Raw genomic sequence first — 25,340 nt, forward strand, 5'->3', positions numbered from 1 at the left:
TAGCTTTCAAAGGAGCAAACAAAAAAGAAAATATAATAATTAAAAAGACAATTGGAAAGACAGAGTTTGATGCTTTTGATGGGTGTTACTTGACAAACGTATATGTCTTCTATAATAATGTCTCATGTTATGTATAATTACCTGAAATTGGCGCTAAGGAGATCATGATGGCTCGTGTTTGCATATTGATGTTAGGTAGCGTCAGGGGTTGAAGATTAGTCAAAAAATTTTCGGTCGACAATTAGAGGTGTATAGGAGGGAGGATGAAAGGAGGGTTGGTAAAAAAAAAAAAAAAAAAAAAAAAAAAAAACAACTTGAATTATGACATACTAGTATTAATCTTCTTAGTAGAACTATATGCCATTAACCAAAATATCAGTGACTAATCTCTATTGAGTTCTCCACTATCGAGCTGAGCGAGATAGTGGAGCAACAGCAAGTAGTTTGTTACAACACTATCTCGTTCTGCTCAGTAGCTTGTTACAACACTTTCGAGTAGTGCGAGATAATGTCAATAGTGGAGCAACACTCATTAGCTTGTTACAACATTATGTCGCTCTGCTCGATAGTGGAGCAACACTCATTAGCTTGTTACAACACTATCTCGCTCTGCTCGATAGTGTCGAACTAATCTCTATTGAGCTCATCAGCCCCTGGAACACATTACAATTATTGCCCACTCTGCAAAAAAAATTAATGGCTGCGAAAAGAAAAAAAAAAAAAGAAAAAATAGGACCTACCGAGATATGAAAAGTAGTAATATCCAACAACCCGTTAACGACAGGATATATAAGTCATCGCCTTGAACCATCAAAAGAGAGAGATAAAAAGTGACAGTCTTTATCTTAGAGCTTGGGTGGTGGTCTACAGCAGCCTAGTTACAGACATTAGCATATGATTTGGTTCTGGGGAAAAAAAAAAAAGTTGGTGCAACTCAAGAAATGGGATGTTTGACTTAGTTTTGTGATCTGAAATATATCAATGAATCTACATGACGACCGAATTTTACGTCAAAATCACCTTTTTTTTCATTAACACTATCGGTTGAGATTATGGTTTTATTAACAAACGAGTTGGAATAGAAAGAATCTTCATGTGATGAAAAAGTGGGCATTTGTTGTCGAGTAAAAAAAAAAATGTGTGCTGTGAAAAAGTCCGGGAGTTATTGGTCATTTTCCTAATTGACATAGATTTGATGGTGCGGATTATTCATAATTTGTCATTTAGCAATTTTTCAAACTCCTTCCTGTCCCATTTGACATATTTGCTCTTTGTCTTTGCAAAATCAACATTTCCGTACTTATCATACAATTTGAAATAGGCATTCAAAATAAGCTTCTTCACCTCGATAGCCAATTGATGTTTCAAATTTTGATCTCCAAAATTAAAAGTTTGGTAGTTACTCAAAGCATCCTCAAAGGCTTCGTTAAATTTTCTAAATAGATCCTTAACTTGGTCTTTTTCTTTTGAAGAAAGATTTGTCGCTGTGGAAATAGAGGAAATGGTGTTGTTTGCTGAGGTTGCAACTGCAGTCGCTGTTGTTGCTGATGTTGACGAGGTCACTTGACCCGACTGTGCGGCAATTTGAGTCATTCCCTTTATAATTATATACGATGCGTAACTCCAGTCTTCAAGGAATATTTTGATAAATCGATTCTTCAATTTAGCAATTCGTTCTTGGCCATTAGTGCCTAAAATATTGAAGATATCTTGAGACCTATTGATTATTGTTTCAATCATGTACAAGTTCCTCACTAATAAGAACCCCTGCGCTGATTTCTTCATTGAATGATAATGATGATGATGGTGGTCTCCTGATGATGCTGCATGTTTGGCACCCTTGTCTAATCCTATTTGGAGGTTTATCATTATACAATCAATTATATCTGTGAAATACGAGGATAGCATGAATTCAGGTGACGAGTTTTGTACTGAGTTGGGAAGTAGCGACGAGAATGTTCCAATGTAGTTTAGTTTAGGCTCGGGATTGATCCAGTCACCGGCAGTATGCGTTGAAATTAGTTTAATCAATGGTTGCTTAAATTCACACATTTTACGTGCAATATTTATCGAGTCCGCTGTTAACTGATGAATGCTCGATTCAGTGAATTGCGTCAAGGTAGAAAATTTCGCATCCACTTGCCTTATAAAATGAGGGAAAAGTGATGATCCTAGCTTGATGAAATTGTCGAGGTTTTTATCAAATGATGCATTGTTGACATTATAGCGGTTCTTCAAAAGATGCTCTAATCGTAATAGGTTGTCAACCACTTCAAGTAGGATCAAATTCGATTCATTGCGAGAATCTAGCTGAACCTGCAATTGCAGGAATATGGATAATAATACTTGGTTATATTCGCTCAATGCATATTCCAGAATGGGTCCAATCAACTTTAATGGCAATTGACACTGTTTGAGAACGAGGATTTCCTGCTTGGCAGCTTCATCTACTGCATCGGTATATTTATTTATACCATTTTGCAATTTCTCGTAAGGAGCATCGATTTGTGTTGGTTTCACTTGCACTTCTACTGCCTTCAACCTGGCAGACAATTGCCTTCCACGTTTCTCCACATAGATACTGGTTATATGCTGATCATTACCCTGTTTGATGAAATACTCAAATATAACCTTGACATCATTCTTCTTTTCAACCAAGAGATCGGCGTCGGAGTTCAACACAGAATCTATGTAGTTTTGCACTTTTAGCTCCGCTCTCGCCAAAACGGCTTCGAAATTGTCAACTATCCCTTTAAATTGTTTAAAATTGGGTTTGATTTGATTCATTAATTCTCGCGCCTGGCTCAATGTAGACATATACTTCAATAGTCCAATTGTCTCAATACTATTATTGAGCAAGTTTTCAAACCCATTAATCCGCGAAACACTCTCATCGATCTCAGAAAGTAGCGCCAACCCCTTTTCAACCTCCTTTTTCGACCCACTTAACTTATTCACTTGTGCAAGTACTGGCTTGATTGTACTATGTGCCGTCTGTGTTTTCTGAGATATCTTCTGCAACGACTTGTTGATACTGTCAAATAATTCTTTCGACTTCACCAAGTTTTGGTTTAGCACAGCAACATCAGCCTCATCTACGTCAACCCTATAATATGCCATTCTAAAGTAACTTATACCCTCCCCCCAGGCTTTAACCCCCTCTTTATAAAAGCAAGTCTCGTATTTTTCAACTTTTTGTCGCTTGTCGCTTGTCGCATGAAAAATTGAAAAAAAAAAATTATTTTTTCCGACACGCGCGCTACCACATGATACGGCGGCTAGTGAAATGAGATGAGATGAGATGAGATGAGTTTGGGAAGAAGTGAAAAAAAAAATATCACTACTGTTGAAGGTTGTTGTGTGCTAGCAGTTGAGTTTTGGGTACTACTAGAGCTTTTGAGAGAGAGAGGCGGTTCTGGGTTGTTTCCTCTTTTTTTTTTTCTTTGCTTTTTTTTTTTTTTTTTGGAAGGATGAGAGATACACGTGAAGCGGTGAACCAGCTATGTTCAAGGTTGGAAGAGTCAACCAAGATCAAGAGGAATGGTAAGTGTAAAAAGTTTACAAACTTTGTTCATAATACCAAAATTGCCATTGATTCATGGAAATTTCAGGATTTCGATTATGGCAAGGAAGATGTCAACTTACCTGTACAGGCGAGAGGGTTCTTTACATTAAACAATGAAGCCATAGTTGTTCGCGGCTACGACAAGTTCTTCAATGTTGGTGAGAAGCCATTCACTAAAGAGAAGTATTTACTTGAAAAGACAAAGGGTCCCTACGATGTAACTCTAAAGGAAAATGGCTGTATCATATTTATTAGCGGCTTATCCAGTGGTGATATAGTTGTTTGCTCGAAGCACTCTACTGGCCAGAGGGAAGGAACTGAGAGAAACCATGCTCTTGAAGGAGAAATGCAGCTTCGCAAACAATTGGGAGACGAAGGCGTTAAACAGTTGGCACAATACTTATACCTGCATAATTTAACTGCAATTGCCGAACTATGCGACGATGAGTTTGAAGAGCATGTTTTGGCATATCCAAGGGATAAAGCTGGGTTGTATCTACATGGATTGAACTACAATTCTATTAAATTTCAAACTCTTGCGATATCAGAAGTTGTTGAGTTTGCTCGTGAGTGGGGGTTCAAAGTTATCGATTATTTACAAATTGAGGACGCTAATGAACTATTCCGCTTCTTACACGAGTGTGGGAAAACAGGAACATACAGGGGAAGAGAAATAGAAGGATTTGTAATGAGGTGCAAAATGAATCAGGATGATGATTTTTTTTTCAAGTACAAATTTGAAGAGCCATACTTGTTGTACAGGCAGTTTCGTGAAGGTACAAGACAACTACTAAATGGTTCGCCAATACTTTCAATAAAGATGAAAAAGAATAAATTTATAACGAAAAAGTATCTTGAATTTGCCGCAAAACTATTTGAAGAACAACCAGACTTGAAAGAACGGTACAGACGGGGATTTGGGATCATCCATGTACGACAACTCTTCTTGGAACATTTACAAGAAACCAATGGGATGAATTTACTCTCATTAGATGCAAAATTGAGTGAGGAAATGGGTAAATTGAGTATCATGCTGATGCTGCTGCTGCTGCTGCTGCTGCCGGAGGAAACCATCAAATATGTGTTTGTTCCAATTGCAACAATAGGATGCGGAAAGACTACAGTTTTTAATACTTTGAGCTTGCTATTTCCTGACTGGGTGCATATCCAGAATGACAATATTTCACGAAAGTCAAAGTTGAAAATTACTGATCAAACTTTAAAAGCATTAGAAGTCCACTCAGTGGTGTTATTTGATAGAAACAATTCATTGTACAGGGAAAGGAAGCAGATATTCACAACCGTGGCTGAAAAGAGGAAACAGCATTTGGATGATTTTATAGATATCAAATTTATTGGGCTAAATTTTGTCCATGATATCAGCGAACAGCAACTTTGGGATATTACTTTTGAAAGGGTTGAAAAAAGAGGTGATAACCATCAACTGATAAAATCCAATAAGGACAAGGAGCTAGCCACCAAGGTTATGCAAGGGTTTATTGACCGGTTCCAGCCTGTAAATACTGAGAAACAACCTGATTGTCAATTTGACCACGTTATCAACTTGAAACTCACCAAAAGCGATTCATCTTTGGAGAATGTCGAGATCATCATTAACGATATTATGGAAAATTTCCCCAAGCTAATCCCAACAAAGCCATCAGAGGAAGTGATTGAAGAGATGTTCAAGACTAGCTTAGAGTATAAGCCTACATTTTTTAAAGATATGACTGTGAAGAAGCCAAAAAAACCATTATATTATGGGATTGGTATACATTACGAGCACATCATAGAGTGTTTGGAGTTGATTGCTGAAAATGAAGAGTACTTGAGATTGCAAAAAGAGAAATTTGTACAAGATGAGTTCCATATTACATTGGGCCATGTCTCTAACACCAAAACGAACAATAAAGCTAAAGCCAAATGGACAAAGTTAGTAGAGACATTAGGCTTGGGTGATACCGAAGCTGGGAAGAATTATTTAAGTTTTTTCAGCAATGTGAGATTACTACAAGTAGTGATAAATAAGGGCAAGCTAATTTGTATAAAATGCGAGCTATTATTGACCACCGATGCCAACAAGACAAAGGTTGACATTGATCCAATAAATGAGCATCTACATATTACTGTTGGCTGTTTCCCACCTACAACGGCAGTTGATTCCAACGCAACATTACAGGCATTGTACAAGGATAGTAAGGAGTTGAAAAGGGACGGAGTTTATGATCTCGATAACGATACAATAGAAGTGAGAAACTTTCAAGCCGCCATACCACTCACTCATCAACAAATATTTGCATTTTTCTAACCGGAGGAGGAGGAAGAGGAGGAGGAGGAGGAGGAGGAAGAGGAGGAAGAGGAAGAGGAAGAGGAAGAGGAGGAGAAGGAGGAGGAGGAGGAAGAGGAAGAGGAGGAGAAGGAGGAGGAGGAGGAAGAGGAGGAGGAGGAGGAGGAGGAAGAGGAAGAGGAGCAACAATAGCAATAACTCTTAGTGTATTCAAAAAGTATGTACAGAGAGATTGAATTTTTTTTTTTTCTCTTGCGAAATTTCAATTGAACTCATCTCACCCACGGTGTTTCTACTTTTCTTGCCGTAGGAATAGATGTTTGCCTGGCTTACCTCAATGTTTGAACAGCCACCTGTATCACCAGAATTGAAGAAATCAATAGAGCTGACTGTTGCGTCGAATAAGGTTGTTGTTTACTCGAAAACTTATTGTCCTTACTGTAGAGCTACAAAGGATTTGTTATCGAGATATGGCGTTTCATATGAACTTATTGAGTTAGATACTATTGAGGACGGCGCCACTATACAGCGTGCTTTGGAAGAGATTACTGGACAAAGAACTGTTCCCAACATTTTCATCAATGGCAAGCATATTGGTGGCAACTCCGATTTGCAAAATTTGAACCAGAGCAATAAGTTGAAACAGCTACTTTGATAAAATCCCTGTCATGTCATCTCATCTCATCTGGTTATATCCTTTAATAGCTCTATTGCCCATAGATGAAGCTTGACAAATATTTGGTCATCCCCCGTTAACTCAACCAAGGATTTCGGTCGAGCCATAGATCTTCTTAGGTATTTTTCGTTATCCACTAGATTTCCGTTCATTAACCCATTTTGCTGGTGTATTTTTTCGTTGATATTATGTACTTTCTCTTGGATTGAGTTTATTACTTCGACAAAGTATAGACTGATAATATCCCAGTTCTCCAATAAATGCGACTCCGAGTCACTCATAACCATTAAACTATACTTTCTCTCTTGTCCTCTTGCGTTTATATCGTAAATTTTGAAAATCTTGTTCATACAAAAGCCATCGATTGCATCACCAAAAAACATTGGTTTCGACAAATCCAAATTCGTTTCTACTGAGAGTGATTTCATGACAAACTTTGTCAATGCAGCATACCGTTTTTGAGAGCTTGGATAATGCGTCGTGACAAATGACTTGGAATCAGATAGACTCGATAGATTTAGTGCATCTTGAGGGAGTACTAACTGGCACGATGAACAATTGATCACTCGTGAATTGGATGATAGTAAATTGTCCTGTTTTTGCTCAGATTTAGTGAACTGGGTACATGCAATTACTGATGGTCCATGGAGCTCACAGAAGTGACTTAGACATACTATATAGTTTGGCATGTGGAAAGACATACGGGGGGGGGGAGAGGTGAGAGGTAAGGGGGTGGAAAATAACAATCGTTACTTCTTTACTCGTTGTAGAGTTTTCTGGTATAATCGTGCGACATAAAAATGCCCGCGAATCCATCGAGCGACACCATCGAGCGACACCATCGAGCGACGCTAGTGAGCGAAGCGAGCTAGTGGAGCAGTAGAAGTGGTGAGTAGTGAGCAGCACTGACTACACCGACACTAGCGACACGAATGCTCATCCTTGTTAGCCGCCCAATGTCCAAGGCTCGTGCCTTTTCTCGCCCAAAGCACCTTCCTTTTTTCGACCAAGGCTCGTCCTCGTTAGTCGCCCAATGATTGCTAGACCCTCGTCACCGCCCAAGACTTTAATACCACCACTTTTAGTAGCTGACCAACATTTTAGATTACTAGTTATATATAGTGGATGATGGATACTATTACTATATCAGCTCTACTAGTATCACTCTCTGCACTATTCTCTCTTCTTTCGACAAGCTTTACTAGAGGTAGAGACTAGTGAGCTGCGACACTAGTGAGCGAAGCGAGCTAGTGGAGAAATAGAGGTAGAGAGTAGTGTCAGTGGCAACTAGTGTGCTCCACTATCGAGAAGAGCCAGATAGTGTCGATAGTGTCAAGAGCTAGTGTTTTCCACCATCTCGCTCTGCTCGATAGTGTCGATAGTCGATAGTGTCGAGGATTTACACAATTGGTGTTGATCTATATAAAGGTATGGCGCGCTAGATCATCCAATGTCAATTGGTAGACAAGTCCAAGATATAAGATATCTCTCCCAACGCTCGTTCTCGTTCTCATTCTCGTTCTTGTACACACACACCATCGTTTTCTCTTTGTCTTTCTCTCTTTGGCTTTTACTCTTTCCCTTAATGTTCCCCCCCGCCATAAAAACTTTATGTTTTTCACTTTAAGAAAAACTTTTTCAATCATCCAATATTCGAAAAATCTTTCTTTTTAATCAATAAAGAGCATTAAAAAGATGTCCACTACAACCGATACCAGTATGTATTTTTAGTCAATGTGGGCACCCACTATCCACTATCGAGCTCTGCTCGATAGTGGGCAGCTCGATAGTGGGCACCTAGTCAGTGTCGCTAGTCAGTGTCGCTAGTCAGTGTCGCTCCACTATCTCGCTCTGCTCAATAGTGGGCATCTCGATAGTGGGCAGCTCGATAGATTAATTTGTTACTAACAGCAGTCTTTTCTTTTAGAAGCACCAGTTGTTGACCACTCAATTACAAATTCCGATGTTGTCGCCAAGTACAAAACAGCAGGAGAAATTGCAAACAGGGTTTTAGCACAAGTAAAGAAAGCAGCTGTTGATGGATCGAAAACTTACGACTTATGTGTCAAAGGTGATGAGTTATTGGAAGAAGAATTGTCAAAGATCTACAATTCTAAAAAGAGCAAGAATACTGCAAAGGGCATCGCATTTCCAACAACAGTGAGCCCCAACAATGTTCCTGCCCATTTGGCTCCTATCACTGCTGACGACGATGGGAACATTGAGTTGAAAAATGGCGATGTTGTGAGTATTCAATTAGGTGCCCAAATCGATGGCTTCCCATCAATTGTTGGTGAAACGTTTGTTGTCGGTGAGGCAGAATCAAGTGGTCCAATCACCGGACAAAAAGCAGACTTGTTGCAAGCTGCTTGGATAGCTTCAGAGGCAGCCTTGAGAACTTTCAAACCAGGTAACAAGAATTGGGATATTACCAATATTGTTGCTAAGGTTGCTAAAGAATTCGATGTTACTCCATTAGAGAATATGTTGTCCCACAACCAAGAAAGACTTGTATTATATGGCCCAAAGGAAATTATCTTAAACCCCTCAAAACAAAACAAAAACAGCATGGACACTCACAAGTTTGAAGAAAATGACGTTTACGGTTTAGATATTTTGATCTCAACTTCAAAAGATGGTAAAGTTAAGCCATCAAATTTTAGAACTTCGTTGTACAAATTGACAGGTGAGTCTTATGCTTTGAAAATGAAGATGTCCCACAAGATCCTTAGCGAGTTCAAAGGCAAGTGCAATAGCCTTCCTTTCCCATACAATATCCGTAATTTAGAGGACCCTAAGAGATCGAGAGGAGGTTTGGCAGAGCCGGTAAATCACAAGATCCTTCTACCTTACGACGTGGTTGTTGAGAAGGATGGTGAGTATGTTGCCCAATTCTACACAACTTTTGGAATCACTAAAACTGGTATTGTCAAGTATGCCAGCCCTGTTTTCGATTCAGAATTATATCAATCAGATAAAAAAGTTACCGATGAAGAAATATTGAAACTTTTACAAGAACCATTAAACTCAAAAGTTCCAAAAAAGAAAAACTAAACTGGCTTGAACTGTGCAAAAAGTCTTATAGGAACTACCGCACCATCACGTGTGCCCTGTTGGAAACAACAGATACATTTTTTTTATCATCAAAATCATTTGACCTTTTTGTATATAAAACCCAACTACAACACAAACAAAAAAAAAAGAGAGAGAAAGAGAGAGAGAGAGAGAGAGACTTTTGGGATAATAAACCTTCTCTTCTATGATATCTCCAGATGGAAGGAAGCAAGAAGTTAGGCTCTCTTTCAAAATTTTCAACATTTTTCAAATCATATCTGTAAATTTTTCTCTTTTTCTCTTTTTCTTCACTTTTTCTTCACTTTTTTTTTCTTCCATTTTTCCAACTCTGTAGGGCAAGGCTACTTTGGAGGTTCGACGATATACTTATATGGTTCGAATTTTGCATGGCATCAAAAGGAAGTAGTCGGAGCAGCTCTGTGAGCTCGTCAACATCAAATGGAAGGTCGTCGCTGAGGCAGGTACTAGGTGTCAATGGGAATAATCTGAATGCTAAGAGTCAGGTAGCTGTTGCTAGCAAAAAACGAAGGTCACCAGAGGTAGATGATGCTGCTGCTGCTGTTGTTGTTGCCGCTGCTGCTAATGGTACTGGCAAGAGGAAGTCTGCACGAATAGCGCAATTGGAAGAGTTGACTACGCCGAAACTATCGGCCAGTCCCGAGTTTAGGGAGAGCTCGAGCTCAGATATCATTTCTGATATTGAAAATGCGCAAATGTGTTTTCAAGATAGACACAAATTCATGGAGCCACCATTAGCGCCTCCGACACCAGGGTATACGGGTTTACCCTTGGAAGAGTTTCCTTCTGCGAAAATAAAGAAAGAGTCGTTGTGGCCGCAGAAGCTAAGACGTGGGAAAAGCAAGGATCAAGAAAATAATGGAAACGTTGCCCCCGACTCTGCCGTCGCCGCCCCCGACTCAATCGAAGACGAAAAGAGGAACGAAAAGATTGAGATTGAACGTCGGTATATCAATGGATTGCAAACACTGATTACTGAGGATATAACCGAAAATAGCGAGCTACGAGATTCTGTAGATTTCTCCAAACCACGCCTTGCGAGACAAAGAAAATTGAAGTTGATAGTAAAAACACCAAAGCAGCAACAAGAACAACAACAAGAACACCAACCAATCAAAAGATCCGACAAAACTACACCAAAAAATGCATTGAAAAAAATCAAGATTATATCTCCACAGAAAGTAACTAGTACGAAGCTACTAGCACCTGATACCAAGATCACAACGACACATGAGGAAGAGGCGAATGAAGACACACACAAGGATAATGATGATTTTTGTTTTTCTTGTGGCCGTCCTGGTGTTTTTATATGTTGTGAAATGTGTCCCAAGTCATTCCATTTCACGTGTTGCGACCCTCCGATAGAGGAGCCGCCAGAGGATGATTGGTTTTGTCACGAATGTATAGCAAAGAGAAACCCTCTGTTGTTGCCCAATTGGAATGAAATAGGCATATTTGGGAAATTGCTCAATAATTTGCAAATACAGAACCCCAAAGTTTTTGAACTTCCTAGACGTTTGAGGGAGGAGACATTTATAGGAGTTACTACAGGTGATTATGGCGCTTATTCCGACGATACAGAAAAGCCTGAAGTTCCAGTTAGCAAAACAAACAACGGCTTGCAGATTGCAGGATTCAACAGGAACCCCGACTTGGAAATTGAAACTTTGTATGACAGTAATGGCAATCCTCGCTTGTGTCATAAATGTGGAGACTCTGGACAGTTTCATCGCACATTAATCAAATGTGACTATTGTCCTCTCATATACCACGTGGATTGTCTTGATTATCCCATGTTTGGTCCAAAAACAATTGGCGATAAGTGGCGGTGCCCGAATCATGTGGCTGATTTATTACCACGCGGATTGCCCAAGATGAGACAGTTTAAGAAAACAGAGGTTATTGAGAGCTCTTTGAAAAGTAATTTTTTGGAAATCTTGGCAATGGGGAACTTTGTGGTGAAGTTTGATGCTGAGCCATTTATTGAAGACAAATCAAGTACCAGTAGCAGCAGTAGGGTAAAGCTTGAAAATATTCAGCCGGATGCTTCTAAGCAACAACAGGTTCTAGACACTTGGGGCGCCGATATGGATGCTATTCATCCCGAGTATAGGAATCGAGTTAATGCCGGTACTTTTGTGACCCCAAGCGGCATTTCGAATGCGCCAAGGTCAAGAATGATGAGTATTCCAAACACATCGTCTCCAAGTTTGTCAATTTATAGAATTCCCGAAAAGCTGATAATCTTAGATTTCATCAACAAGTTTGAAACTAAGAAGGAGATTGTGAGTCAAAATCAAGACTATGACTATCTAAGTCGATTAGAGCAGAATCCACGTGAAAGAGAACTTGTTGCTAGTCTCAATTCCATTAAAGATAGACAAAAACAATTAAACTTGAACGCTTTATTAAAAGCGGCGAAAATAGAGGTGGGAGATACCAGCAAAGAAACATTGTCGTACAAAGAGATCCAAGATCTTATCAAAACAAAGAAGCTTATGGAAGCAAAAGGTCAAGATGCTTTATTAAAGTTTCTTCAAAGCTGAATTTCACTTGGAGAAGAAGAAGAAGAAGACGACGACGACGACGACGACGACGAAACCACCGCTCTTCATCCCAGCACCATCATAATTACTTGATATTTATATGTACATGATTTAGTCATTTAATGCATTATTAACTATTTTTTTTTTCTTCTTACTATCAAGATTATTATCAATATTTTCTTTCTATCTTTTTGTAGGCCTCAATGGTATAAATGGTATTTCCTCCTTTTTTAATTTTCTGGCATTGGTGAGTTCTACCAACTCATTTAGTATCTGATGCGGTGGTTTGTTTGTACAATCAATCGTTTGGACATTTTCCGGATTTTCGCCATATATTTTCACCATGAGAGGTAACTCTAGCAACTCCTTCGGATCATTAACTTCAACCTTGGTAATCGTAAACTGCACATCTGGATTATGGTATCTTAGTGTTGGTAAGGCTGTTTCAAAGAGTCTCAATATACCGCTAGCAGGCTTATAAATATATGGATTTTGATGGTAAATGAAAAATTCAAATTCTTTAAATTTCGAAGCGTCAAATTTGAAACTGCTCAGCGGCCTTCCTCTTAAGTTGTTGACCCTCTTGATCTGTCTTGTTATCTTTGGGGTGTACTTGGCTGCTAATTGGGACATCTGGTGTGGTTTGTAACTGACAACTATCAGTAATGATTATGAGTTGAAAAATTTGAAAAAAAAATGTGATGAAAAAAATGAAGATGCGACACTAGTGAGCGAAGCGAGCTAGTGGAGCAGTAGAAGTAGAGACTAGTGAGCAAAGCGTTTGAGACTAGTGAGCAAAGCGTTTGAGACTAGTGAGCAAAGCGAGCTAGTGGAGTAGTAAGCTGGTGGAGTAGTAGAAGTAGAGACCAGTGAGCAAAGCGAGCTAGTGGAGTAGTAAGCTAGTGGGGTAGTAGAACTAGAGACTAGTAAGCTAGTGGAGCAGTAGAAGTAGAGACTAGTGAGTTTAAAACCGAACCCGAGGCTATTCCACTCACTATACTAATAGTTACCTACTCTGCTCTGCAGAGTAGAGGAGAGTATGTAGAATGAAAAGTTTCTGAAGAGGCCCTTAAAATGAAGAGTTTTTACCATTTCCTTTTCTCTTCCATACAAGCTACTAAGTATTGATCCACTATCTCGCTCTGCTCGATTGTGTCGAAGGCCCTTTGAATGAAGAGTTTTGAAGAAGCCGTTGGTACTTGGTTACTTGATGATAGTTTGTTAACTAGTAGATACTTCTATAGATGAGATGTATAGATGAGATGTATAGATGAGATGTATAGATGAGATGTATAGATGAGATGTATAGATGAGATGTATAGATGAGATGTATAGATGAGATGTATAGATGAGTTTTATAGATGAGGCTCTGGTCGATAGTTTCGCTATGAGAGTATCAACATTATGAGAAGGTATCAGGATACAAAGTGTTGCTTCATTATCGAGCAAACTATCGAGCAAAGCAAGATAGTGCCTACAAAGTGTTGCTAGTGTCACTAGCCAATGGTGCTCCACTAACGAGCAGAGCGAGATAGTGTCGATGGTGTCACTAGTCGATGGTGTCACTAGCCAATGGTGCTCCACTATCTCGCTCTGCTCGATAGTGTCTAGTGTCGATATAGAATCAGTGCGAATTTGAAAAGTTTGACAAGAAATTTATCAACTTTATCCTCAATTATGCAGTACAGGTATTTAGTGAGTAGAAGCATAGATTGGACAGCAGGAATAGGTATTGGAGTAGCGGCATATATCCTAGAGGAGAGAAGTGAAGAGAGAATGAGTTTGATAGAGCTTGTGAGGTGTAGGTTGAAAAAGGGAGTAGAAACGAAACAATAACCTACTCTTTTTTGCTCGACAGAGCAAAAGAGAGCAGAGAGTAGGTAACTATTTGTATAGTGAGTGGAATAGCCTTCGACTTCGTTTTAAACTCACTAGTCTCTACTTCTACTGCTCCATTAGGGAGCAAAGCGCATATCTTCCCAAGTGAAACAAAACATGTCTACAACTTGGTTATATAAAGCTACAATTATATAAATATATACCCAATTGATTATCCTTTTCTACTATTAACCCTAGCGACACTATCGACACTATCTCGCTCTGCTCGTTAGTGGAGCAACACTTTGTTTATTGATACAACCTTTTTTACAGTACAATAACTAAAGAAAAGAGTCAAGCCATATAAATACATCCATTTCTTATGCCATTTCTTATGCCGTTTCTTTTATTCCATATAAACACATCCATTTCTTCTCTCCCATTGCCTTATTTTTTTCTTTCAAACTATTAAGGTGCATAGTAAGGTAAACAAAACCAGGAAAGTTAAAACTGATACCTTTTAATATCTCAAGATTCCTTCTATAGTGCCTTAGAAAACGAAATTTGGCAATCTTTGTAAATCAACCATATAACCTCTTTGATGCTATTGAATAACAGTTACTAGAGTGTATAATAATACCCATTCTACTATACTCACAGATAGAGAAATCTGCTATAGAACCATCTATAGAGATCAACTATAGAACCACCTGTAGAACCACCTGTAGAACCACCTGTAGAACCATCTATAGAAGTCATATATAAAACTCATCTATAGAACACAGCTACACAACTCATTTATAGAACACAGCTACACAATTCATCTATACAGCTCATTTATAGAACACAGCTACACAATTCATCTATACAGCTCATTTATAGAACACATCTATACCTTTCAAGCGTCACTCGTCTCTCATCATCTATAAAACCATCTAATCAGTGCAGCTCCACTATCTCGCTTCGCTCTATAGTGAAGACACTGGAAAAAGTTGTAGTAAAAGAATTCGCACGAAAACTTTGATTAATTGAGACCCAGAGATTTATCAAGTAGACATTAACAATCACGTAACATCGAACCTAAAACTTGCAGACTAACCAATTCCTGAAATATTGATTCTGGAATAACCCTTGTTTTAGGTCAATTGTGTTTGTCGGATTCTACCCCCCCCACCCCAGGGTTTAGACTAACTTGGAAGAGGTTGCAATTTTCTAGATTTTGGTTTTGGCTGCAAAAAAAGGCTTTAAAATATATTGAACGATGTTGTTCTTGGTCACGTTGTTTATCAACTGCTCATATTGGTTAAACCGCAAGTTTCGAATATTGTCGGAGTTGCTCATTGGAAATATCTATGAGCCAAAAATTGATATTGTTTTGGTGACAGGAGGAACTAATGGACTCGGAAGAGAAATCGTGCTACAACTCGCAAGTAGAGAGGCCAAGGTTGTTGTATTGGATCTTATAATCCCCGCGGACAAGGATAAGGTGCCCGGTGTGGTATATTTCAAGTGCGATGTTAGTAATCGACAGCAAGTTTTGGATGCGCAAAGGGAAATTAACAGGGATGTTGGGGTTGTTACAGTACTAATAAATAACGCTGGAATTGCAACTGGCAAAACAGTGTTGGACCTTTCGTTCCAGGAAATAGAACGCACAATTCAAATTAACCTAATATCAAGTTTCTACACTATCAAGGCTTTTTTACCAAGTATGATGCTTATGAAAAGAGGCTATATCGTGACAATTGCATCCATTTTAGGTTATATGTCACCCGCAAGATTGAGTGCCTATGGTGCCTCGAAATCAGGGTTGATTGCCTTACACGAATCGCTCACTTACGAGTTGGGACCGCCTTCATTAAATCCACACGGTGTCAAAACTTTACTTATTTGTCCTGGTCAGTTGAAAACGGGCATGTTCACCGGCGTCAAGACCCCTTCAACAATATTGGCTCCAGAGTTGGATCCAAAATTTGTTGCAGCTTACGTGGTCCTGGCAATCGAACAAGGTCGCCGTGGTGAGATAAAATTGCCATTGTATGGTAAATTCATACCGCTTGTGAGAGCATTCCCATGGCCACTTGTTGAGTTGACCAGGAAACTTTCCGGTATTGACCAAAGTATGGTTAATTTTAAAAATAAGTTAACAAAGGTGGCTAGCAATGTTTCGTCAATAGCTAGTAGGTCCTTGCAAGGTTCAAGTAACGGATCGCCAGTGACAAATTATTTGTTTCAAAACGGACAAAACCAGTCATCCCCAGCCACAGTGTCCAACAATGCAAATTGAGAATATCGTCGCTTACTCAATTTTCAGTAAAATAGCTATATATACGACGCTCTCTGCCACCGACACTATCGACACTGTATATATATATATATATACAGTGTTCCTCTTTGATAACTGATTTTACAAGCGCGGAAATAAAAAGTACAAGACTACTTTGTAATTATGACTCGAGAATAACGAGATATAGGCCAACAGGTAAAATTTCAAAAAAAACATATATTTAATGAGTTCTCCTTTATCAAGATCTATAATCACCGTTAATGGTAATATACTCATGAGATAAGTCACAAGTCCAGAAATCTGCACTTTGCCCTCCGCCAGTGCCCAAATCAATTTCAACAATAAGATCCTCGTCTTGTAAAATTTCAGACGCCCTCTCCTCATCTACTTTTTCAGGCTCGCCGTTTGTGAGCAACTGCAATGGCAGACTTCCATCAATTGGGATGAATTTAACACTTGTTTTTGAAGGAATGACGGAGTTGTTCCCATTGGTGACATCTGCATAGCCAATTGCACACAATATACGTCCCCAATTTGCATCCTTACCGTACATTGCGGTTTTGAATAGCAGAGAGTTGGCCACACTCGAAGCAATTGATTTCGCATCCTTATGTGACAAGCCGTCCTTGACACGAATGGTTATAAACTTAGTTGCACCTTCTCCGTCTCTCACAACTAGTTGGGCCAACTCTTGGGCAAAAGATGTGATTTCCTTTTGCAAAGCGGCATACCTTTCGCCACATGACGCGTTGAGGTCAATTACTTCACCACCCGCTGCTCCGTTGGCAATAGCCGCTATAGTGTCATTTGTAGACATATCTCCATCAACGCTAATACTGTTGAATGATCTGTCAACAGCATATTTTAAAATCTGCTGCAATGCTGAAGGTGTCACGGGTGTATCTGTAACAAAGAATCCCAACAATGTAGCCATATTTGGACAAATCATACCAGCACCTTTGCACAAACCCGCTAATGTATAAGTATCCTCATTGAGTTTGAACTGTTTTGTGATTAGTTTTGGGAAAGTGTCAGTGGTACAGATTGCTTTTGCACAATCTATCCAGTGCTGGTGTGTGTTTCCAAGATGGTTCAAAGCGAGTTTAGGTATACCTGATAGTATATTGTCAATTGGCAACTTGTTCCCAATGACACCCGTCGACATAACGAGGGTGCTACTTGATTTGCTTTCGAGGACCGAGTCGGTTACAAGTACCATATCTTCAGCATCTTTGATACCTTGTAAACCAGTTACAGCATTGGCGTTACCACTATTGACCACTATTGAATTAATTCCAAACCCCTTGCTTTCTTTGAGTATCCTTTGCGATACTTGCACAGGAGCAGCTTTGAACTTATTAGTCGTAAAAACCGCTGCCGCAGAAGCCTCTTGTTCAGCAAATGTGTTGTGTAAAAGTGCTAAATCCAAACTCTCTTGATTCTTTTTAACCCCACAATGTATACCTCCAACAACATACCCTTTAGGATAAACGCCAGTCTTTGGTACAAACCTTGCTGCTTTATCTGATAAACAACGAGTAACAATCCTCATTACCTCGGGGCATTACCTACAACAACTATCACTTTTAGTTTTATACTTACCTTACTTCTATATGCGCTTATAGGATATACAATTTTTTCAATTCAATTTTTTTATTCTCATGCCGCTATCGGCTGGAAAAAAAGAGCGTTAGCGGCTCAGAATTTTTCAATGCTTTTTCAATGAAAGACCATAGAAGGTTGTGGTAAGTTTATTGAAGGTGAGACAGGCGCTAAATCACGTGTGACAGGTGAAGTCAAGATGGCAATATGCAAAGGTTTAGAATACCGAGGGTGAGCTATAGACTGTTGAGCAGGAGAAGCGACACTATTGAGCAGAGCGAGATAGTGGAGCATACTAGCTGCCACCGACATTCTCCTTTTAGAATACCGAGGGTGAGCTATAGACTGTTGAGCAGGAGAAGCGACACTATCGAGCAGAGCGAGATAGTGGAGCATACTAGCTGCCACCGACATTCTCCTTTTAGAATACCGAGGGTGAGCTATAGACTGTTGAGCAGGAGAAGCGACACTATCGAGCAGAGCGAGATAGTGGAGCATACTAGCTGCCACCGACATTCTCCTTTTAGAATACCGAGGGTGAGCTATAGACTGTTGAGCAGGAGAAGCGACACTATCGAGCAGAGCGAGATAGTGGAGCATACTAGCTGCCACCGACATTCTCCTTTTAGAATACCGAGGGTGAGCTATAGACTGTTGAGCAGGAGAAGCGACACTATCGAGCAGAGCGAGATAGTGGAGCATACTAGCTGCCACCGACATTCTCCTTTTAGAATACCGAGGGTGAGCTATAGACTGTTGAGCAGGAGAAGTTGTTTTCACTCCCTTGAGAGTTCACTAGTTGGTGCTAAATTATTGCACAGCGGTGTTGGTGCGCCAATTGGTGCTAAATTATTGCACAGCGGTGTTGGTGCGCCAGTTGGTGCTAAACCATTAATGCATGGTGGTGCTGGTGATGATTTTCTGACAATTTCGATATTCAATATTGACGAGGCGCTTATTGAAAATAAAAAGTCGACGAAATGGAAGGGTCTTTTAAGCAAATACTCACAAGCTGCTAGTAAAGATGACAACGATATGTGTTTGTCCATATTACATGACATGGCTGCATTCGTTGTCTGCAACTCGGAAGGTGGTGGGACCAACCAAGAATTTGTGCAATATATTGAATGCTTTCGAATCTGGTTGAAACTTGTTGTCAACGGCAAATCGTTTACAGTAATTACAAGGGTGAGAAAAGCCGTAGAAGATTATGAAAGGGTTATTCGTGAAAGACAAAAAATGGGACTCAAAAATGGATTTCAACAGCAAGAGGAAGATGATTTGGTTTTGGATATTCTAAAAGCTATATTGCTTTCATATCATTTGGCCAAAGAGTTTGGAAAAAGCTCTTTATTTACTGTTCCAATAGAAGAGTATTTTGCTCAAATAGCGATGACCTACAAAGTGGATTTGAATGGATTAAGGTCAAAATTGACCGAAAAGACCCTCATTAAAGCCCTTGATACTATTACACGATTCGATCAAGCAGAAACACATATCAAGACTGAATCTGATGAATTGCAGAAGAATCTGCTGCTGCTGCTGCTGCTGCTACCGCTGCCGCTGCCGCAGCTGCCTTTACCTAAACCAATCGAGTCATACTTGGAAGACTCTGGGGCTCTACAATTCCATAGGGCTTGTGATTATATACTTGAGAACAAATTCCAATGGAAAGGTGGTGAAATAAAAATTCCCATATACAAGTTTTACGAGAATTTAGAGAAACAAGAGAAGGGGGAGTTCATGACACAATATCTTCAGTTCAACACGATCAAACAAGCAAACTTGGAGAAATATTTACATCGAATAATCAAAAGCAATTTAAATAGCAATGAGCAAGAAAGACGAATGGCCTTTTTCAAAAAGGAGAAAAACTACATTGAATCATGGGTAGATTTAACCACATCTTATATAGAGGAGAACTTCAACTTTTCAGAACGCCCAGCTTCTCAAGATGAGAAACTACTTTTCCATTTTCAGCCGTTTTTCAAAGTTTTTCCTATGAAATCTATAATATGTCATATTATTTACACTTTGATGGGACGAGTAGGAGATAAAAGGATACCGCTTTCTGAATTGTTGGATAGATGGCGTTTTGTTTATGTGCGTCAAATTGCGACTCTGAGCTCAAGCAATATTAAAAACTTGGTTCTACAGTATACCCTGGAAAAATCATTTGACGAACTATCACACTTGATCCTTGACGCGGTGATGAAATCTTGCAAGATAAGATTGACGAATTCGGAGTTGAGTTTTCTTGAACAAGAAACCCCAAAGAATGTAATGATGCCGTTTCTTAGTTTAGGTAACAGTGGACATGGACATGAGCATGAGCATGAGCGTGAGCATGAGCATTATGCTTTTCGAAGTGAAGTAGAGCAACACTATACTAAAAGAGCTAGACTTATTCGAATACATCCAGCTTTAATAAGAGACTTGGAATCTACCTCATACTACGGAGAAGGCAGCAATTTCCCTCTTTTGTGTCCCCCTAAACAATGGATAGGACCAAAATCTGGAGGATATTTGAGCTATCCTGTTAATTTTGTTACTGGATTTGACAAATTGCAGCGTTTTTATTTGCAAAAAGCTCATATTCAAGGAAAATTGGATCGAGCGTTTCTTTGTCTTGATCAAATGGGGAAAACTGCTTGGTCAATTAATGGCAATATGTTGAAGGTGTTTAATTCAATAATGCAATTACCAAACGGATTTCTCAATGTGCCACGACCATTAACTAAGGGGAAGTGTACGCAAGAGGTGCTGGATTTGAATAATCAAAGGAAATTTTATGAAGCAATCAACAGGTTGGCAAATGCATATGGAATCAACGGAGATGCTTTTTATAACTGTTATATGTTTGATTTCAGAGGTCGAGCATATCCACTATCGATGTTGAATCATTATGGAGAGGATTTAATCAGATCGTTGTTTCAGTTTTATGAATCTCGCCCCTTAGGTAAAAGCGGGTTTTACTGGTTAAAGTACCAAGCGGCTTCTTTATTCGAACCAGGGAGTGAGGCATCTTGTGAACAGTTTTTTGAAAAACATAAAGAGGACATTATAAACTCAGCAAAAAGACCCTTGGACAATAATAATAATAATAATAATAATAATAAATGGTGGATGAAAGCTGACCAACCGTTCCAGTTATTGGCCGTGTGCTTTGAAATTGCAAATGTGTTGAAGCATATAGAGGAGAGTGGTGGTAATGGTGATGCAAAAATAGAGCAGTATCTTTGTCGTTTGCCAATCCATCAAGACGGTACTTGTAATGGGTTGCAACATTATGCTGGTCTAGCCAGAGACAAATCAGGAGCAAAGTCGGTTAATTTGATTCCCCTGGAGACAAAGCAAGATGTTTATTCGGAAATTAGAGATTTGGTTGAAAAAAAGATACTTGAAGATATAAACAAATTTGAAACTCAAGAGGAAATTGATAATGCCCGATTTAAGTTGGAAATATTGAGTAGAAAGATTGTAAAGAGACCTGTTATGACTAGTGTTTATGGAGTTAGTGGATTTGGAGCAAAACTACAGATCAAAAACGAGATTCGTGATATTGTGGATAATTTTGCGCAAAACCCATCACGATGCCAATATGACGAGTCGGTGATTTTTAAATTAAAATCATTTACTATGAAGGATGCGAGCTATTTAGTCAATAAGATCTTTGCTTCAATTGATGAGTTGTTTGTAAATGCTAAGAAAATTGAAAAATGGTTGGTTCATACTAGTGATCGGATCCTCAACAGCTATAACATAAAGACACTAGACTATCTAGCAAGCAAAAATTCCAAATTGTTAAACACTTATTTCAATAAACCAGTGAATTATTCTCCTATAAGTTGGATTTCACCAGTGGGATTCCCAGTAGTACAAGTTTATCGCAAACCATCAAACGCAACCACTCGGGGAAAAATGGGTTATTTTGTAATTGATAATACAGATAGGCATACACCTGCTGATAGACGCAAGCACAAATTGGCAATCGCTCCTAACTTTATTCATTCCCTAGATGCGTCACATATGGCTATGACATGTGACGCCGCAGTTAAAAATGGGTTGACATTTGCTTCTATACATGATTCATACTGGACTCACGCGTGTGATATGGAGAAATTGTCTTCAATATTAAGGGAGAAGTTTGTTGAATTGCATTCCTTTGATTATATGAAATGTGTGAAAGAGGATTTAGAGAACCAAGTAAAAAGTTCCTATCAATTGGTTTATTTTGAAAAAGAAAAGTATCGTGAATTGTATGAGAAAGTAAAAGAGATCCGTCGACAGTATGGAGAAAAGACAATTGCGCAGCAGATGAGTTCTGAATTGAGAAGTTTATCATCGATGTCTTATGAAGACCATCAAGTGCTGAAATTGATTAAACAGTATGAACCGATACTTTATTATGTTCAAGGAAGTAAAACATTTGAATACAACTCAAACTTTCCCATGCAAATTGATCGTAAGTTGAAGAAAAAAGTTCCTGTTTTCGTTCCTGTTAGAATCATGGATTTGCCGCTGAAGGGTGACTTGGATATCAACTTGGTGTTGAAGAGTAGATTCTTCTTCTCCTAACTCTAGTTTGGAGCTTTTTTAATCATTCTTTCCAATTCCCCAAATATCCTGTCCCGATGCATTGCAATAGGATCATTATCATCGCTTTTAAAAAAACGGTTTCGTTTGAACTTTTCTTCGCCTAAATCATCATCTTCTTCAACATCATCTTCCTCCTCCTCCTCCTCCTCCTCCTCCTCTTTTAAATTCATGTACCTTTCCATCTCGTCATAGTCCAAATACTCATCATCCCCCAGAAATCCAATACCATCTCGTGGTTCATATCCCTGCACATCCTGCACATCCTCATCCTCATCATTCTCTTCTCCGTCTCCTCCCTGTAGGTTTCCATAATCACCAATTTTCAATTTATCAAATTCTTCATCAAACGAGTCTAAATGTTCCAAACCCTCGGCGTCTTCATCACTAGGATAGTCATTTTGGTAAAATGATTCAGCGTTTGAATCCTCGTCATCTGTCAACACGCTGGGTTTTCGGTCCTGTTCATCTTCTTCATTGTTCAACAAAAAGCTCAGTTGATTTTCATCATCATCGTCAAAGAATCGTATGTATCCAATTTGCGTTGTTGGATGATTTGCCGAAGTTAATGGCTCACTTAGGTGGTATACATCAAATACATAATCTGTATTGTCTTCTTCTGTAGTATTTGTCAGCGAGTCTTGTAATTGCAGATCTTCATTGAAATGCACAACTTGTTCTGGATTTGATGGCGGCTCCTCATTGTATTTTGCATTTCCTCGTTTCTTACGTTTGTGACTAGCCTGGGGTTCAAGAGCAATATAATCCTCAACCATATTTGATAATTCATTCGGTAGATTTAGGTCCTCTCCAGTTTCTTCCAGAACATTTATCAGCGCTAGTGTCTGCGGGTCCGGCTGAATGATAAATCTCCGCTGTCTTATTTCTTCGTTGCTTCCATGCTCATCCTTCAACAATCCAGTTTGAGCTGCTGCTGTAGCCGCTGACGCTTCAGCCAAAATTGTTCTCTCGATATCGGCATATTCACTTGCCTCTGTACTCTTCAAATTATCCTCGGTCCTTGACAATTTAAATAAATAGTTTAGATTCTCAGTCGACCTAATGGATCTTGGAGTATGTACTGGTGAAGGACCCGGTGATGTTACTGGGGTTGATGGTTTTGATCGCTTGATAATTCTTGTATCTTCTAGTATCAAAGCTTGCAAGGGGTCCTGACCTCTTTTCCTTTTGATTCGTAGCACTTTCGGCGGCTGAGTAGACATCTTCTTCGACTCTTATTTAGCTGCTTCACTTGTTTAAAAGTGGTGTCCTACAATAAGATTGCTCATAATCAACCAAGGGAGGGGGTTTTTTCTTTTCAACAAGTTGTGGAGAGAAAATTGATAACGGCTTGATGTTGATGCTATTGACACTATCGACACTATCGACACTATTGACACTATCGAGCGAAGCGAGATAGTGGAGAGATACTTGGTAACGACAGTGAATGTAATTGGAGAAACACTTGGTAACGACAGTGAATGTAATTGGAGGGGTACTAAAGAGTTGGAAGAAACATTAGCGGCACTAGCGTCGCCTTTGGCCCCGCTAGTGCAAGAGTGAGAGTAGAATGTAGTAAATCAATTAAACCGTGGAGGAGGTCATTGTAGAATCTCAATGAGACTAGCGTTGTAGCGTTGTAGCATTGTAGTTTTGTAGAATCTTAATGAGACTAGCGTTGTTTTTCAGTTTACTAGTAGACGATGTAGATGGAGTACTAGCGCTGCTCCGATAGTGCTGCCTGTGTCGCTAGCAGAAGCAGTAGTAGCAGCAGTAGTAGCAGCAGTAGTAGTAGCACCTTTACCAAGGATTCCATCACCAGCAGCTACCGCTACCGGTGGTGCTAAGCAGAACCTTTACCAGGGTATTCCACCACCAGCAGCTACCGCTGCCGGTGGTGCTAAGCAAAAGTTGCCGGTGGTGCTGAGCTGGGTTCAATTATTTATACTAGTATGTATATTAAATATAACCGATGGGAATTGAGTAATTTCAGCTGCAACCTGAGCTTCAACGCCGAAACTCATCAAGATTCCCTTAATGACGCCGCATGGAAACCACATATAAAGCTTTGCTTTGTCCAAAGTATCCTGGGCGCCACGAGGACTGTTCAATTGATTAATCAACTTGTAATTGTTATCAACGAGAACAAAAGTACCACGGTGGTTAGTTCTCAAGTTATCCATTTGCTTATCGTAGAAACACTTCCACACGTCTCTGCAAACAAACTTCATTATATCCAAAATATCAACAATTTTGGTTCTTGAGTTCTTGTATAGGAGCACTTCAGCAATTTTCCACCCCAAATTGAAACCATATGTCTCTATGCGTAGTGTTATTTCGTCGCTATTTTGTTGCAAAAACTGCGAATCAAAAACATTTACTGTTCCTGGTAAGTCGTCTCGTATTTTGGATAGCTCTTTGTCTATTCTTGTTTGTTCATCCTTAGTTTCGTTGGTAGCTGACAAGTTTAAAACCTGTTTTGAGACGCGGATAGATGTAGGCACGATTTCCTGGAGAAGAAGCTGTAAAGAGGTATTTGCTATCTGAGACTGTTGATCAAGCAAGTCTTGCGGCATATCTAAAGCAAACCAAACAACAAAGGAAAGACAAAAGCAAGGACTAAAGTAAGGACCAAACCTGCTTGAAATGTTTATCAAGTGGTGATGCTTTTGCGCCCAGAGAGAATCTCGTGTGAAGATCACGTGATGAGTACCACTATCACTATCGAGCGTAGCGAGATAGTAGATAGTGCTCTCCTCTCTCTACTATCGAGTATATACTATCACTATCGAGCGTAGCGAGATAATGGATATTGCTCTCCTCTCTCTACAATCGAGTATATACTATCACTATCGAGCGAAGAGAGCTAG

General features: G+C 39.4%; 11 protein-coding genes across 11 annotated transcripts; 6 read left to right on the plus strand and 5 right to left on the minus strand. All coding sequences in view use genetic code 12, as the record gives it.

The window, feature by feature from the left end:
* Positions 1-1,209: 1,209 nt before the first annotated feature.
* EXO70 (GTP-Rho binding exocyst subunit) lies at positions 1,210-3,120 on the minus strand (the record flags this gene model as incomplete). The annotated part of the gene is made up of 1 exon (XM_049323276.1): positions 1,210-3,120. The coding sequence occupies one exon, from the start codon at positions 3,118-3,120 to the stop codon at positions 1,210-1,212; it is 1,911 nt and encodes a 636-aa protein (XP_049180873.1).
* A 350-nt stretch (positions 3,121-3,470) lies between these two features.
* Positions 3,471-5,873, plus strand: LIG1 (tRNA ligase; the record flags this gene model as incomplete). The annotated part of the gene is made up of 1 exon (XM_049323277.1): positions 3,471-5,873. One exon carries the CDS (start codon positions 3,471-3,473, stop codon positions 5,871-5,873), a length of 2,403 nt encoding a protein of 800 aa, XP_049180874.1.
* Positions 5,874-6,168: 295 nt separating this feature from the next.
* KGF56_002086 (glutaredoxin) lies at positions 6,169-6,507 on the plus strand (the record flags this gene model as incomplete). The annotated part of the gene is made up of 1 exon (XM_049323278.1): positions 6,169-6,507. The coding sequence occupies one exon, from the start codon at positions 6,169-6,171 to the stop codon at positions 6,505-6,507; it is 339 nt and encodes a 112-aa protein (XP_049180875.1).
* Positions 6,508-6,533: 26 nt separating this feature from the next.
* Positions 6,534-7,217, minus strand: KGF56_002087 (uncharacterized protein; the record flags this gene model as incomplete). Its single annotated transcript, XM_049323279.1, has 1 exon — positions 6,534-7,217. One exon carries the CDS (start codon positions 7,215-7,217, stop codon positions 6,534-6,536), a length of 684 nt encoding a protein of 227 aa, XP_049180876.1.
* A 1,006-nt stretch (positions 7,218-8,223) lies between these two features.
* KGF56_002088 (uncharacterized protein) lies at positions 8,224-9,582 on the plus strand (the record flags this gene model as incomplete). Its single annotated transcript, XM_049323280.1, has 2 exons — positions 8,224-8,245; positions 8,456-9,582. 2 exons carry the CDS (start codon positions 8,224-8,226, stop codon positions 9,580-9,582), a joined length of 1,149 nt encoding a protein of 382 aa, XP_049180877.1.
* A 407-nt stretch (positions 9,583-9,989) lies between these two features.
* Positions 9,990-12,167, plus strand: KGF56_002089 (uncharacterized protein; the record flags this gene model as incomplete). The annotated part of the gene is made up of 1 exon (XM_049323281.1): positions 9,990-12,167. One exon carries the CDS (start codon positions 9,990-9,992, stop codon positions 12,165-12,167), a length of 2,178 nt encoding a protein of 725 aa, XP_049180878.1.
* Positions 12,168-12,350: 183 nt separating this feature from the next.
* KGF56_002090 (mitochondrial 54S ribosomal protein MRP49) lies at positions 12,351-12,800 on the minus strand (the record flags this gene model as incomplete). The annotated part of the gene is made up of 1 exon (XM_049323282.1): positions 12,351-12,800. The coding sequence occupies one exon, from the start codon at positions 12,798-12,800 to the stop codon at positions 12,351-12,353; it is 450 nt and encodes a 149-aa protein (XP_049180879.1).
* Positions 12,801-15,246: 2,446 nt separating this feature from the next.
* On the plus strand, positions 15,247-16,272 carry KGF56_002091 (short-chain dehydrogenase/reductase; the record flags this gene model as incomplete). Its single annotated transcript, XM_049323283.1, has 1 exon — positions 15,247-16,272. One exon carries the CDS (start codon positions 15,247-15,249, stop codon positions 16,270-16,272), a length of 1,026 nt encoding a protein of 341 aa, XP_049180880.1.
* Positions 16,273-16,510: 238 nt separating this feature from the next.
* On the minus strand, positions 16,511-17,824 carry ECM42 (glutamate N-acetyltransferase; the record flags this gene model as incomplete). The annotated part of the gene is made up of 1 exon (XM_049323284.1): positions 16,511-17,824. One exon carries the CDS (start codon positions 17,822-17,824, stop codon positions 16,511-16,513), a length of 1,314 nt encoding a protein of 437 aa, XP_049180881.1.
* A 257-nt stretch (positions 17,825-18,081) lies between these two features.
* Positions 18,082-22,452, plus strand: KGF56_002093 (uncharacterized protein; the record flags this gene model as incomplete). Its single annotated transcript, XM_049323285.1, has 2 exons — positions 18,082-18,105; positions 18,664-22,452. The coding sequence occupies 2 exons, from the start codon at positions 18,082-18,084 to the stop codon at positions 22,450-22,452; spliced, it is 3,813 nt and encodes a 1,270-aa protein (XP_049180882.1).
* Positions 22,453-22,454: 2 nt separating this feature from the next.
* On the minus strand, positions 22,455-25,046 carry KGF56_002094 (TRS33; the record flags this gene model as incomplete). Its single annotated transcript, XM_049323287.1, has 3 exons — positions 22,455-23,629; positions 24,173-24,313; positions 24,419-25,046. 3 exons carry the CDS (start codon positions 25,044-25,046, stop codon positions 22,455-22,457), a joined length of 1,944 nt encoding a protein of 647 aa, XP_049180883.1.
* Positions 25,047-25,340: the final 294 nt, after the last annotated feature.

The sequence above is a fragment of the Candida oxycetoniae genome (genome assembly GCF_023343755.2).
Source record: "Candida oxycetoniae strain CBS 10844 chromosome Unknown scaffold13, whole genome shotgun sequence".
In the NCBI taxonomy this organism is placed as follows: domain Eukaryota; kingdom Fungi; phylum Ascomycota; class Pichiomycetes; order Serinales; family Debaryomycetaceae; genus Lodderomyces; species Lodderomyces oxycetoniae.